This window comes from Tachypleus tridentatus, chromosome 10 (assembly GCF_004210375.1).
Source record: "Tachypleus tridentatus isolate NWPU-2018 chromosome 10, ASM421037v1, whole genome shotgun sequence".
NCBI lineage: Eukaryota > Metazoa > Arthropoda > Merostomata > Xiphosura > Limulidae > Tachypleus > Tachypleus tridentatus.
Window position 1 is genome coordinate 66293104 of NC_134834.1, and position 15930 is coordinate 66309033.

A 15930-nucleotide genomic window follows, 5' to 3' on the forward strand; every position below is an offset into this window, starting at 1 on the left:
CTTTCTTTTCTTTTTGTTTTTTTACGTGCGACCGAACAAAAACTTATTTAACAGTGTATTAATCAATAAACCACTGAAGTATCAATAAGATTGAAAGTGTAAAGTTTGCCAATCATTTAGCCATCATGAGTGAAGTCATCAATTTTGAGATCATATAATTCATTGTGCTTAATATAGTAAATTACGTGGTTTGTCAAGTTTGATAAAATTAGCTAGTTTGAAGATACTTGATGTACAATTACTGATAAAGTCGACTGCTTTAAGCTTACATGATCATCGTAAAGCCAAATATTTATATATATCACGTTGCATGTGATGTCTCATAAAACAAGCTATTTCAGTATCATGTGTTTTAAGATTATTTGCTTGTAAATTTGATTATTTGGAAAAAATGTGTTTTCTTTTCGCTGGTATGTGAAATACTTTTCAGATCAGGTGGTATATCTTGTTTGGTAAAGAAGAATAGTTGTATGTCATATGATTTATTGTATTTATTAAAAATCAACCATTAGGAGACAATCTATTTAAGATTGTTTATTTGATTTTGTAAATAAGCACAAAGCAGCACAATACGCTGTGCTCTGCTCACTACGGGTATCGAAACCTGATTTATAACATTTTAAGTTTGCAGAAATACTGATGTGCCACTGATTTAACATTTACTGGTATATTACTTTGTTAGGAATGCATTTAAAAATGTATGTGTATATTGCACTAAGCGTTGATGTCTTGTTAGTGTATTGAGTTGCAAATCTCAAGGGCTTCAGACCTTATTTTGAAGTTTCTGTATATTTTCCTTGATGACGTTTACATATGTATATATATATGTACTACATCGTTTCTCCAATTGGAGATACTTCATTGTGCTGACTGATCAAATATACTTAGTAGAATATATCTCTATACTATACTTTAACTGCACGGCTTATAACTAAAATTTGTGGTTCGGCCCCGTAGCGAACACCATTCAGATAAAGTATGATAAATGAACTGTACAATAGTGTGAGTGTTGAGTGTATATTTCAATGTTCCAAGTAAAAAACATGTTTTCCCTGAAAGTTTAAACTTCACATAACTCAACAGAGCATGTGTAAGGATATTTATTTTAGTTCGTTATAAAAGTAATATTTTATTATTGTAATGTTTCATTTTAGACCTATCTAAAGAAGTATGCATATAGTAATGCAGATACGGAGGATCTTTGGAGAGAACTCACCATGGTTTCTTCAAAGGTTAGTTTCATAAAATCCACATTTGAAAGTTTTGAATAGAACTTATTACAGAATAAGAATAAGGTATTTTTTATTTTAAAACAAACAGTATAGCACCTGTTCACTAATTGTGAACACACTTATTTTTGGTACATTGTTCAAGTACCCTTAATTTAATGTTTTTTATAATAAACTTTACTCTTAGTGCAAGAAACTATAAACAGATTTTTGTTTCACACTTCTCTAATGAAATTTTTAAACCTTCTGATACTGTCTAATATATCCTGCTGTGCTTCCTAGTCCTGTCCATTATACCCTACTCTGGCACTGTCTATGAAACCATGTTCTGACAGTTAACTTTCTAGCGCTGAAAATAAATAACACAGTGACTTGACAGCTAAATAACTTATACTATTTAACGTAATACCTGAGGAAGATGGGGGTCAAATTCTGACAGCTGATTCTTAATATTTTCCTGTATTGTGTCAGGATGCCCTATATATTTTTTTATGTAAAATACACAAGGTTTCATAAGAACGTTAGATCAATTGCTTTACTTTTGATTTTTTCTTTTCAAAATACTCCTTTGGTGATCGATATTTTCTGTTTTAAAAACTTGTTCTGTGATTGGTCTATTCTTTTTCAGAAAGATTTTCTTGAAGAGACCTTTTCATTTTTTTAAATTACTTATTGTTGAGATTGATTCTTCTTTTCATATGTTTCTTTATGAATTGATCATTTTATTTCAGAAGACCGTTTTTGAATTGGTTCCCTCTTTTGAAGAAACTTATTAAACGAAAATATTTTAAATACGAACTCTCTAAAACAGGCGGAAATAATGATAAGTAAGACTGTATTCCAAAGAAACAAGTATCATCAAAGAAAACTCCTAACAAAAAATAACTTACCATACAAGGAAGCTCACGATGAAGACATTACTGGAGGAAAAGTTTATAAGTATAATGAAAAAGAACGAGCTTTCAGAAGCAAAATTACCAATATAAAATATCTGAAGAAGCTCATACACAAGGAGAATCAGCCAAAGAGAAACTATTAGACAAATAAGTTAACAAAATAAAATTGGAGAAAAGAAAAGACTAAACTGTTTAAATTGAAATTTTTATTGGACTAATAATAATTACGTTTTGTTTTACTAAGGGTATAAATAAGTCGTGGATTACAAAAAAATTTCCTTCTGAACAATATTTCCCTATTAGAGATGTGTGGAATTAAATTCTAGTTTAAGTTATGTTGTTTCAAAGCATAAAGTAATGTGCTAACTGTAGTTTAAAATCTGAAAAACAAACTTATTGTGTGTGTGTATGTATATTTATTTGGCAGAAATTAAATATTTCGAGGATAATGAACACGTGGACCAGACAAATGGGATATCCATATATAAATGTCACCAGAGATACAACTGATCCACGAATTTTTGTTGTTCGACAGCAGAGGTTTTTAACAGATCCAGACAGTGTTGAATATGACAGTAGCGTTTCTAATCATAGGTACGTGTCTGGGTCTTTGCTGAAAAAATATGTCGACAAAGGTTAGAATTTTAGGCAGCTTAATAATTTATTTTAACATAATCGCAACTGTAAATTAACACAGGACTGATAAATCATGAATTATACACAATTATTGAGTAAAATACATAAATGATTTTTTTGTGAATAGTAAATGAATAAATACATTTTAACTTTATACCTTTGAAATATTGCTCTGGGTGATTTTTGTTAAAATTGCTCAGAGCAAAAATTTCGTGGTTTTGGATTGTTTTTAATTTCGCACAAAACTACGCGAGGGCTATCTGCACTACCCGTCCCTAATTTAGGAGCCTAAGACTAAGGAGAAGGCAGCTAGTCATCACCACTCACCGCCAACTCTTGAGCTACACTTTTACCAAAGAATATTGGGATTGACCGTAACATTATAACGCCCCTACGGCTGAAAGGGCGAGAATTTTTGGTGTGACCAGGATTCGAACCCGCCACCCTCGGATTACGAGTCGAGTGCCTTAACCATCTGCCCAAATCGGGCCAAATTTCGCGGTACAATGAAGTGGTAAACTAAGAATGATAAATGATCAAACGTGGTCGATATATTAAAAGGTCCACACTAACTGAAAGAAAAACTGAAAAGAATAAATTGTGCCCAGCTGAAGATATCATTCTAAAAATTATCACTTTACAGCCAAAAGCAAAATTCAGCTATAATTATTTGTAATTTTAAACGTTTCAAGCAGTTATTAAGTTATAAAATATAATAATTCGTGAGAAATGCAATATTTGTCAATTACAAAAGTCCCTCGCTAGCACAGCGGTAAGTCTGAGGATTTACAACTCTAAAATCAGGGCTTCGATTTTCCTTGATGCACTCAGCAGATAGCTCGATGTAGCTTTGCTATAAGGAAAACACACACGCACTCAATCACAAAAAAAGGATATCACAAAAATAAGATATTTAAAATTTATAACAGAAGAATGAACTAATTAATAATACTTAGGAAAGAAAGGAACAACTTGATTTGGGCTAATTTTACCAAAGAGAAAAATAGGTCATCCGCGTAACTTGTATTACTCATGAGGATAAACAACCCTTAAGAAAACTGTTGTAAAATGAAGTAGAATTTAGGTAGTGTAGCGTTCACTTAAGTGCAAATATGTTTAATGGAGAGAAATAACTAGTATCTGGTTTAAATTCTTTATTTTTATTTATTCGACGTTTCACAGGACAACGTTACCAAGAGGTAGGCTCCTGACTCAACAAAAGACAAGTTTTTATCAAAATAATCAGCTGGACTTATTGTGTATAGTAGGGTTTCTACTTCTTGATAAAGTTGTATGGTAGAACATTGAGGTAATAGTTTTCACTGGATATTCGCTGTTTCTCGTCGTTAATGATATTAAAAAATCGAAAAACTTTAAAGGAATAACGGTAGTAATTGGTATCACATTCCTGATGATTCATGAATGTCAGGCCTTACAACGAAAGTATATTAGTCTGACAGGAAATACACACAAAGGAGCATTTTCATAGGTAATATATTTATATGCTGACGAATAGAAAGGAAGATATATTGACAAATAGCAAATAGAAACTGATGAAATGATCAGAGAAAGATTTATGAACAAGTACGTATTTATGATTTTTCCCTGAATTTTTTTCGTAACAGTTACATCTGGGAGATTCCGTTCAGTTATCGAACAAACGAAGGTGGAAATATCGAAACCTACTGGTTATGTTCAAGCCAACCAGGTAAAGTAAGGGCTAGACATATATTTCTTCCGATTAGATATGCAACTCTGTTAAAAACATTATTCTGTTGTGGGTAATTACACTTATTTTCCTTTTATAGTTATGAGATCTATAAGATATACATTTTCAACCTCTTTTACATACACATTAAAAATATCCGTCCATTTTTGGCTATTATAATAATTAAACTTTTGTATCTGCAAGTTCTAAACCATCACAATTGGAAGATTATGTCCCCATTTTTAACCCCTACTGTTGTATGCGAGTGAGGTGCGCGTTGTGCACCGCTAACAGAAATTATTGGTTTTGAATTTCCTAAACTAGGTAAAAGATAGCGCTAACTGCTCACTGTCAGGAATACTTCTATTTATTATTTATAATTGTTTTTTGGATACCTCGTGAGGTATGCATTATCTTATATATTAATTTAGTAACTTTACACATGTAATAAAAATAGCAACGATAACAATGCAATATATTTTATTCTCTCATCGAATATGTTTTACGTCTTTTTGTCTTTCCAGAAAAGATTGTTCTCGATCTTTCTAAGCCTGAGGACACCTGGGTGAAATTTAACGTTAATAACACAGGATATTACGTCGTTAATTATGACGTTAATCAGTGGCAAAGATTCATTCAGTTACTTGAAAACAACCATGAAGTAAGTTAACCTAACGTGACCTGATTTGTTGAAGCAACACTATTTAAAAACTTGACTGGATTTGGTGAAGCAACATTGTTCAAAAAGTTGACCTGCATCTATCTAATAGAAACACATACTAAGAAAAAAGTTGCAAGTTTGTAACATTGTCTCTTTTATAAAGCCAACTACTCCATTTAAGCAAACCTGCTGCAGTATTATCTAGTTAGGCCACATTTGTAGTTGTATTAAACTATTACTATTTGTTAAAAATAGGGCATATGTTTGTTTGTATTAAGCTGTTGTTGCATAATAAATATAGCCCATTTATTGCAGTGGTATTAAATACAGGCGTTAACTATTTCCTATATTTTTTTATTAAGTATTATTGCATGGTTAACATAAGGATAATTTTCAGGTTTTTTAAACTATTATTATTTGACAACTACCCCATAGGTCATATTTTTAGCTATGTTTTGCTGTCATTATTTAATGATAATAGGTATAATAACTAGTTGTGCTACTCTACACTGCAAGAGAAAAGTAGGGTATACTTATAATTCTATTACTTGGTAAGAAAAGAAACGTTTGTAGGGTTAAACGCCATTAAGAAGTCATTGATTTTTAGGTACCTCTGAAACTGATACGTGTAACTTGGTATAACAAATAAAAGTTATTTGTATATATGCGTTTGGATCGTGTCTGATAAAAGGAATATTTCCAACGCTTTTAGGAGCTATAACCACAGATATTTTCTATTACGACTTAATGGTCATATCAGTTTTTTTACGTCTTCTTAAAGACTCATTCGAATGTTTTAGTTTTCATTTGTATTAGTTTCGTTATTGTTATATAGTGCTGATTTGTTCACATATTTACAAATAAGATAATTTATAGCGCTTGGATAGTATAACGCACAAAATAATATATGAATCTGTCTGTTTGTCCTTTACCTAATTACTTCTAGGTCGCTGGACCAATCTCAACCAAACTTTATGAGATGATAGTTATAAATAAATACTGTAAAAACTTAGGGTTTTCTTAGTTATCAAAGCATCCCCCCACATTTTGTAAATTCATAACCCGGACAAGGTAAAAAAATAGCAAATAGTAAAGAAAAACTGAGAAAAAGATTAGAGATTTATCATTAAGTACGTATTTTTTGTCTGATTTTTTTCGTAACATTAACTAAGATTACTTAGTGAAAAGTTATGCTACACTTTCCTGCGTGAGCACAGTATGGAATATTTATAATTGTATTACTTGGTAAAAATAAGACCTGTGTGTAGTATTAAGCCCTATTAAACGTTAAACATAGCTATGATGTATTATAAACGTATGCAAATAGAATAACATTTAACAGCGGCGGCATAGCGGCTCATAGAATGGCTCTGAGTTGTTGTTTTTTTCCCAAGTAGAGACCTTTTTTTAGCTCTATCTCTTAACCGATTTGAGATGTACTTTTAGCCGCGATCACTGAGGATACTCTAATTGGTACATAAACTATTAAAATTTAATAAACGTATTCTTTAACACATTAAAATACACAACTGATAAATATATATATATACATTAATCAACACACACACACAGAAATGATTTTCTTCGAATTATCTTAATTTTCGTTTGTCTCTCTCTTTTATCTTTTTTCACTTTAAGGAAATTGGGCCATCTGATCGAGCAAATCTCATCAATGATGCTTTTCTACTGGCTCGAGCGGGTTATCTTAACTACGAAACGGCACTTGATTTGTCTCTTTATCTGAAAAATGAGCGACACCTTGTGCCGTGGAGTATTGCCCAAACAGCACTTACCTACATTACAAATATACTTGAAGACACGAAAGTTTCCAAGGCCTTAAAGGTGAGTTCACAGACCCCATATCTGATGTATTTTAAATGTATGAAAATAGGATAAAAATTATTAGACTGAAAGATTCTTGGTGTTATAATGTGGTTTGAAGAGAAGTTTAACCACGAGGAAATTCATATAAACTGTTGTTAGCAGAATTAGTACGAAATACTTTTCATACATTCATGTAGACTGTCGTTAGCAGAATTAGTACAAGCTGTTTTTCATACTCGTGTGTGTGTGGATTCAGATAACCTTTTAAAATATTAATTAATGTATTTTACTTAGTGTTTGTTTGTTTGTTTTTAATTTCGCGCAAAGCACACAAGGGTTGGTGTTTTAGTATTAGCTAGAATAATGTGCAGTGTTTCAACCGCTGAAGGAAAAACAGACTAGTTCATGGCTGGAAAAAAGTGAAGTAACCCTGTTAATAAGTTGCGAAGTTATTTATATAATGAGGTTTCGTTATGTTGGTTGATATGCATATTGTCAAGTACATACAGTACTACTATAGATACGTACTGGTTTCAGACAAGTAAGATAGTTAAAACAGAAGTTATTGAAGAAAAAGTTTTTTGTGTAGTATTGTCCATGCATTCAAACAGGTTATTGTCATTTAGTCACTCTCGTTTCGTTATTAAAGAAGCTCGGAAACCGTCCATTGGTTAGTGGAATATATAAAGGACATAAAGCGCTCATCAAGGCATGAAGAATGACACTTGCAGAATCATAATTTCATTCAACCATAAGCCGATACAAGTAAACTGTTTTATTATTTACATAAAATTGGACGCTTGTGTATTTTTCTTGTTCATCCATAGGAATTCATTTCCAGCCTTACGGAAGATGTGATGAAAGAGCTTGGATGGGAAGATGTAGGAGGACATTTGGAAAGGTAAGTTATTTGTTTAATCAGGTTTGTTTGTTTGTTTTTTGAATTTTGCACAAAGCTACTCGAGGGCTATCTGTGCTAGCCGTCCTTAATTTAGCAGTGTAAGACTAGAGGGAAAGCAGCTAGTCATCACCACCCACCGCCAACTCTGGGGCTACTCTTTTACCAACGAATAGTGGGGCTGACCGTCACATTATAACGCCCTCACGGCTGGGAGGGCGAGCATGTTTGGCGCGACGGGGATGCGAATCCGCGACCCTCGGATTACGAGTCGCACGCCTTAACGCGCTTGGCCATGCCAGTCCTGTTTAATCAGAGTCTTCCGTAACGCTATATCTAAAGTCTGTGATTTACAACTTACTCTTGGTTTTAACCTTAAAGTTTCTTTTAACATTAAATGCTATTGTAACTATTAGGTAACGTTTATTCGACTACACAAAACAAAATCGATTGAAAATTATTTAGCGTTTACTACACAGTATAAATTTGACTTGATATTATTGAACGTTTATTTGCCTAAACAGTATAAAGTCGACTGAATATTATTCAATGTTTACTGGATTCTAAATAGTAAACAATGGAGTTTATCGTTTTCTTTCATGACCAGATGGATAGGGCGCCCAACTCGCAATCCAAGCTGAGAGTTTGGGGTTCGAATCCCTATCCCACCAAACATGAGCACTCTTTCAGTTATGATGGCGTTATAATGTGACGACCAATTCCATTATTCGTTGGTAAAAGACTAACCCAAGTGTTGGCGGTTGGCAGTGATGATTAGCTGCCTTCCCTCTCGTCTTACACTGCTAAATTAGGGACGGCTAGCTTAGCTAGACCTTATGTAGCTTTTCGCTAAAATAAAAACAAGCCAAAATTCTCTTCTTTAAGAAACTTCTTTGATAATAAAAAAGTTGAATTTATTATGCTATGGTACACGATCTGTTACTGTCTTAAGCTTTAATTCATTGGGATGTGCGAAATAACATGTTATAAAACACAAATGATAACGATATTTTCAATATCACAAAATCTAGTTTGTTCTTATCTATCCTTAAAAGTCACGCTGTGGAAAATGTGGTACGTCCATATGTTGTCTTTAAGTTAATAATTATAATTTTACTTCTGTGTTTAACATCTCAGTTCCTATAGTTGTTGATCTTTCTAGCTGGGGAAAACAACTCATTGAATGGCTCTGAGTTGTTTTCAATGTACAAACTCTTAGCTCATAGCTCCTTCTCTTTACAGAATTGAGATCCAATTACAGCCGCGACTACTAAGGATTCTTTCTTTTTACTATATGCATTTCATTTTATGTGAATATTTCATTTCATCTGCTATATATTTCTAATCTGCAGTGCTATTTGTATTGTACCTTAAATTGTTTGACCTGGAACGTAGTAGATGTAGCTGTTACAATAAACATATTGATGTTTTCATAAGATATGTGGTGGTTTGTATATTTTCTATGTGACTTTATTCAGCGAGGACTGTGAATTTTTGTTATAAGTTATTTATCAAAGATAGAAGAGAAAATCAGTATTTGGAATCCATTTTTTGTCGAGTTTTTGTTTTTCTTAATAAAGCACTTATACTGACATTTAGGCGAACAAGGATCTCTGTTATCAGTCTGGCTTGTTCAAGTGGAAGCGAGTTATGTTTGAAGCAAGCTGTAGAACGTCTGGAACAATGGAGAAGTGATCCTTTGTAAGCCACTTGCTTTTATCACCATCTTATTAGTTTAGAAAGTAACCATTCTGTTTTTGCTTACTGGTTCAGCTTGAAATTCCAGTTAGGCTTAGAAAATTAAAGCATTGAAATTTTTATAATACCTTTTGATTTCTTATAAAAACATATTTTAGATATTCTAACCATTATTCTCAAGCAATAATAAACCTGCAGCAGTGCCTTCTGATAGATCGTGTTCAAAGCGCATTCTGCAAACGTGCCCGATTTTATATTTTCGAAATAAACGTAAACGATACAGATGTTTTATCTACTTAAAATATATGATATGTTAAATAGCAAAATAAAGGATTTATCAATTCGATAAGTCTTGTTGATAAAAATAGCTATAACTAAAAGGAGCCAAAATGTAACCTTGTTTTATTTTTTGTAGACAGAGCCAAATACAATTTTTTTGTTTGTTATTTTTGTGATTCCAGTAAACATCAGTAACATAATTCTATAAACTCAGCACTACATATGCTGTTATCCACAAATGCGTGTTGATTAAATATAACCCTTAAACCAAAATGTTTGCAAAATATTTTCACGAGGATATTTTATAATATACCACAAAAATAAAGCTCTCACAGGTAACCCACAAACACTGACTCTCATTTTGTAAATATGTTAATTAAACGTCCTCATAGAATATTTTTTTTAGCGTGATACAGTTTTTGTTTTCATTTCTGTTAAGATTGATTACTATATCGGATACAGTTTGTACAAGCTAGTTTCTATGGAGAATGATTACTATACTAGTATTAACTGTTACTGCAAGCTGGTTGAAACTGATTGATTCAGTAATACCAAGCTGTAACTAAATATCGTTATTTATTGTCTTCAAAGATTCACAATCATTATGAGTAACGTTCCAACAATAATAAGTAACAAAGAGCGCCTAAGACTTTTATAATTAGCCTTACTTATTTTTGACTGTTTATTGTTGCAGTGTTTAAGTTATACACATGTTTACCTCATTTTAATATCGTAAAGAAACGCTCTGTGATAACAATCATTCAAACAATTCTACTATAAAATATATCATTACATATTACTATTTTCTCAAATGTAAATATACATTCATATATATTAGTACTGATTGCAAACATCTTAACTTTAGTTGCCCTCTGACCATTTATCAAATTAATCTAGTTCACTTCTCTCATTTTGTTTTCATATTCCAGGATCTCCCAGTATTTCTTGTTCTTCAATAACATTGTTAGTGTTATATGATTCTTAATCATATAAATTGAACTATTCTATTCAAAACTAAGCAGAAGGACTCTTTTTAACGTTTGATTTATTTTATTGCAATTTGCATTGTTACATTTCGAATAAATCTAAACATTGTAATCATAGTAGCTGATTTTGTCACTCAAAATACCTTATATTTATATTTGAAATGCACTTCTGTTTCAATGTTTCATCCAACGAATAATTAATAAGGAAACAAGGCTTAAATAATTTACCTTTATTTTTATTTTAAATACATAAGTTATTCTCCTAATCTAAACTTTTATTTGACAAACGCCTATGTGTGTTTATTCGCTTATAACTGACGAAAACTAGAACGATTGCCACTAAACCTAGCATGTACTCATAGTATCCCATGAGATGATATGAGAGGAAGGGTAGATCTGTGTTCAAACTTTTATTTCCTATGTTACACCCCGAGGGACCGTGTGTCCCGTTGAACAAGTACATTCACCTATGTATATGTGTGTGTGTTCAAGAGAAACACTAAGACATTTTCCCATTTTTCATTAATCACAAACTTGTTCACTCTATCCACATTCTCCTTTCCGATTTTAGAACCCACAAGATACCCTCAAACTTGAGATCTCTAGTCTATACCTTTGGAATGAAATATGGTGGAACTGAAGAAACGTGGAACTTCATGTGGAAACAGTACATTCTAGAAACATCTTCACAAGAACAGAGGAAGTTACTTCACGGTCTCAGCAGTACAACAAATCCCAAGCTTCTTAAAAGGTGGGCAAGCATTACGAAAAAAATGTTTATGTTTGATGTGTTTTTTAATTAACTTAATTTTCTAAATATTAAGCATTTCAGTTTACATAATACATAAATTCAGTTTGATTTGGGGCCAAAATCTAAGAGGAATTTGATCCTGTTCACAGAAAGTTAAAATTATTTACTTTGAAGGATTAACTATCACTTTTAGTGTAAAACATGGCTTATTATTAACATGGATTGTGTTAAGTTAATTGGTTTATATGTGCAAAGAAACATGGTTGCCTTTTTAACGTAAGGCAGTCCACTGTTCAGGTGGGAGAGGTAAATACTAGCAGAGGCATTTAAAACATCTACAGTCAAATTAGTATTTTTATTGCAATAGCACATTTTCACAAACAGGATTTCAAATACAGACACTGAAATGTACAAGTTCACTTGTCTCAGACCTAACATTAGTTAAGCCTTCATTAAATACAGCGTCGATTCAACAAAAACATAAATTAACGCTAATTTCATATCCATTTTTTTGCATTAGGGCTAAACTCTACCGTATTAGTACTATCAATAAATAAACTTATGTTATTCTACGACCTAATTTTAGATTTTTTGAAAAACTTTTACAAGCTTTTAATGTGTTGGGGGCTTAATTACGGCAACTTGTGCAATAATGTTAAAAATAAAGATAAGATTAATGTTTAAAATGCACAATAAAACGATAATTAGCCGACGGCAAAATTGAAACATACGTTGCAGCAGTTTTACGCTAGCATCATCTTGACCTTGGTTTATTTTTGTAACTTTGAATGTTTGATTATTTACATCCGCCTTTTCTTTACATTGTCGAAATGAATTGCGTGCCTTTTTGGACAGACAAATCTGATTATTTTTATAATAGATGAAGCAAGTAGAAGCTAGTATTACATTAAAATTTACATGTTAACACAAACTTTATTATCAAATATAAAGATAGATTCAGTCTGGGCATAAGAAAGATAGATAAAGTTAATTTTCTCCAACACAAATTGTACGTTGCAGTGGAAAATACGTTGAAAACTTTAATAATAAACGTATCTAATAGTTATTGTATATAACTTTGCAAGCGAACACCCTATTGTTTAAATAAAATTCGTAAATTTTTCGAACAATCACACGTGATGTGAAAATAAAAGCTAATAAGGGTTGATAATACATTATCTATAATGTTTTCATTTTTGTAATATATTTTACAGGTTAATGGAGTACGGTAAAGATGAAAATAAAATTCGTAGTCAAGATTTTTTTATGTTCTTAAATTTCATCATTCAAAACCCTCTTGGTCGACCTATGGTATGGAAGTTTTATAGAGAAGAATGGAAGTATCTTGTTAACAGGTATGAACAGCTTGTTTTATATTAAGTATCTTCCATCTTAAAAAAATATGTGATAGCGAATATCTTACCACAAGTATTCAAAATCCTAGTTAAGTACCACAAAAAAGGTTAAAGGCAACTCCACTCATAGCTCCTTTTTATCATTACTTTAAACGTATCTCGGTCTTACGACTATTTTAAAACTCCCATGAAATAATGAGAAGTTTCTTCTGTTTATGCATCGGAGTGGTCTAAAGGGTAGCGTGCTGTAATGTGGATTCGAGAATTTTCGGTTCGCTTCACGTTACTATAAATAAAAACATTCGCTCCCCGCTTTGAGGCCGTGGGTGAATTTTAAGAGTGACTTCAAATCCCATAATTCGTCTAGACCAGCCCAAGAGTTGAAAGTTTAGACTACTGGTTAGTAACATTTCCTGTAGTCTCTTCCTTCAAAATGAATAGCGACTAATGCATAAGTCCACTGTGTAGTGTTTATGATATATCGAAAACAAAATAAATCCCTGCTTAAACAATCTCTTAAATAGTTTGTTTTGGATTTTGCACGAAGCTAAATGAGAGCTATCCGCTCCGAATTCATTAGTGTAAGACAATAGAGAGAAGGCAACTATTAATCACCACCCACTGCCAACTCTTGAGCTACTCTTTTACCAACGAATAGTGGGATTGACTGTAACATTATAATGCCCACACGGCTGAAAGGGCGAGCATGTCTTGTGTGACGGGGATTCGAACCCGCGCCCCTCGGATGAGTAGTCGAGTGCTTTAACCACCTGACTATGCGGGGCCTGTTCTTATAGAGATAATTAGAACTGTGTTCGATGATAATAGGTTCATCACTAAGAAATTGGATCTTCTTCTACATACCATCTCAATAGTACGAAATCAGGTCTCATCCTATTGCGATAATATAATCATTTACGAGCGTTCACAATATTCTTATCAATACATAAACAGATCTTTACTTAGTTAGTTATGAATAGTTGAAATATTATAAGTCCCTCCACAGAATACTATTTTCATTGGCTAAGCAAGTATTTTCTTTTTTAGATTTATGGTTGGTTGGCGGTTAATGGCGCAAAGCAACTAAGCTATCTGCGCCACATAATCAGTATAAAACATAAAAGGGTGTTTTTTTTTTTTAATTTCGCGCAAAGCTATACGAGGACTATCTGCACTAGCCTTCCGTAAGTTAGCCGTGTAAGACTAGAGGGAAGGCAGTTAGTCATCACCTTGGGTTACTTTTTTATCAACGAGTAGTAGGATTAACCGCCACATTATAACACCCACTTGGCTGAAAGGACGAGCATATTTGGTGCGACGGCGATTCGAACCCGCGACCCTCGGATTACGAGGCGAACACCTTAATCCACTTGGTCATGCCGGGTCCCAAACGTAAAAGGAAAATTATTATTAAAAACGTAAAAATTAATCAGCATAAAACCAAACAATGTTGAACTTGTTAAAATAAAAAGTTAATGGAATAAAAAAGGCCAACGGCCCGTAAATATTTTATTCACAAATAAGTCGGGCAGTGTCACCATCACCAATGATATTGTCCAACGTAGAAAAAAACATCTCTAAAGTGATGCTGTCGTTCATGGGCATAACGACAGCACTACAGTAAAACGTGGACTGTTGTGACTTGAGTGTCACAAAGGCCACATATTGGTAGACCAGACCGAGATAAAATAAAACAATAGTTAATAAGATGTGACTAATCTTTAGAATAATCCCACCATATTTTTACCTAGTTAAAGTATTTACATGAATTAAAAACTAGTTGTTCCACTAATCTCATCAGTAGGTAACAAGGTCTTTTCATGTGTGCAGTAATCTCAGAATTAAATAATAAATTATTCTAAACTTGAATGACAAACAAAGCGTTTTCCATAAATCAACGGTTTTGGTAATGTTACCTATACCAGTCGTTATATCAGTTACTGTGATTTTAAATGGTGTTTTAACTGGAAAGTTGTTTTTGTATTTTCGGCTAACCTGATAAATGTCTTAACTTTCACTTATTTTAAAAGTTACATAACTTGTGAATGTTCTTGCTTTTCTAGAACATATATGCAAGCAGTACGAACAGAAATAATATTAAAACGTTGTTTTAATACATCATTCAAATGACAGTTTCGATAAAAAAGTTAATATATTATATATGTATATATATATGAAAGCCACATACTACAGGTTGTAAAAATATATTTTATCGTAGAGAAATATCTACTCAATACGAGCCACACAGCAGTGGAAGTAATATATATTAAATTTAATTTATTTTCTGGAACTCTACACAAGAATCAAACTAGAACTCAAACACTGGGAGCAGATATGAGCGTTCACGTCCTAATCACCTCACACCTATGTAGTTATTACTCACTGTCTTTAACCGGTTGTGGGTATGTAGTTTTTCCTAATGAATTAAGATAGCAATAATTGGTTGGTGGGGTAATTCATAATGACGAGAAACTCATTTGAAGTAAAAATGTATACAAGGACGGCTGATACGAGAATTAAAACTTTTACTAATAAAACAGAGAACAACGTTTCGACCTTCTTAGGTCATTGTCAGTTGATTGGTAGAGTTTAATGGCGCAAAGCAACTAGGCTATCTGTATCAAACAAAGAAAGTAATAAAACAAAATAAAAACTAACTGAAAAGAGCTGTTTGGTTGGGATAAGTAAATATTATCTCCAGAAATTAACAATTCGTAATAATCATATACTTGAAAGTAACATAATGAAACCTAAGATGATTAAATCAATAAGTACTGCTGTAAAAATACTAGAGTTTATTATTAAAACTCCGGTAATGTAGTAGATAACCCTACGTTGCAACAACATAATATGGTTCGTGATTTTTGTGGCTGTGGATGTCAGCTAGTGAGAAAGAAGATGATAGTTGTGTACAAAAATAGTACTTAGCTGAAAAGAAAAAAAACTTCCAACACCAAATAGATCTTTGGAGATCTTTTTATAATTCACAATAATATTTTACTAAATTTT

The 15930-nt window shown here is 32.4% G+C and overlaps 1 protein-coding gene across 5 annotated transcripts in view; it reads left to right on the forward strand.

Moving 5' to 3' along the window:
• The window catches only part of LOC143229476 (uncharacterized), a 449330-nt gene that overhangs the window by 54156 nt on the left and 379244 nt on the right, over positions 1 to 15930 (forward strand). For all 5 annotated transcript variants that reach the window (XR_013015900.1, XM_076461844.1, XM_076461843.1 and 2 more), the window contains 9 exons: positions 1155 to 1232; positions 2553 to 2719; positions 4387 to 4469; positions 4994 to 5130; positions 6769 to 6972; positions 7782 to 7855; positions 9452 to 9553; positions 11387 to 11566; positions 12781 to 12921. Coding sequence is in view for 4 of the 5 variants with exons in the window: in XM_076461844.1 (XP_076317959.1) it covers positions 1155 to 1232; positions 2553 to 2719; positions 4387 to 4469; positions 4994 to 5130; positions 6769 to 6972; positions 7782 to 7855; positions 9452 to 9553; positions 11387 to 11566; positions 12781 to 12921 (1166 nt within the window). In the remaining variant the exon portion in view is untranslated. The remainder of the gene's footprint in view (positions 1 to 1154; positions 1233 to 2552; positions 2720 to 4386; positions 4470 to 4993; positions 5131 to 6768; positions 6973 to 7781; positions 7856 to 9451; positions 9554 to 11386; positions 11567 to 12780; positions 12922 to 15930) is intronic.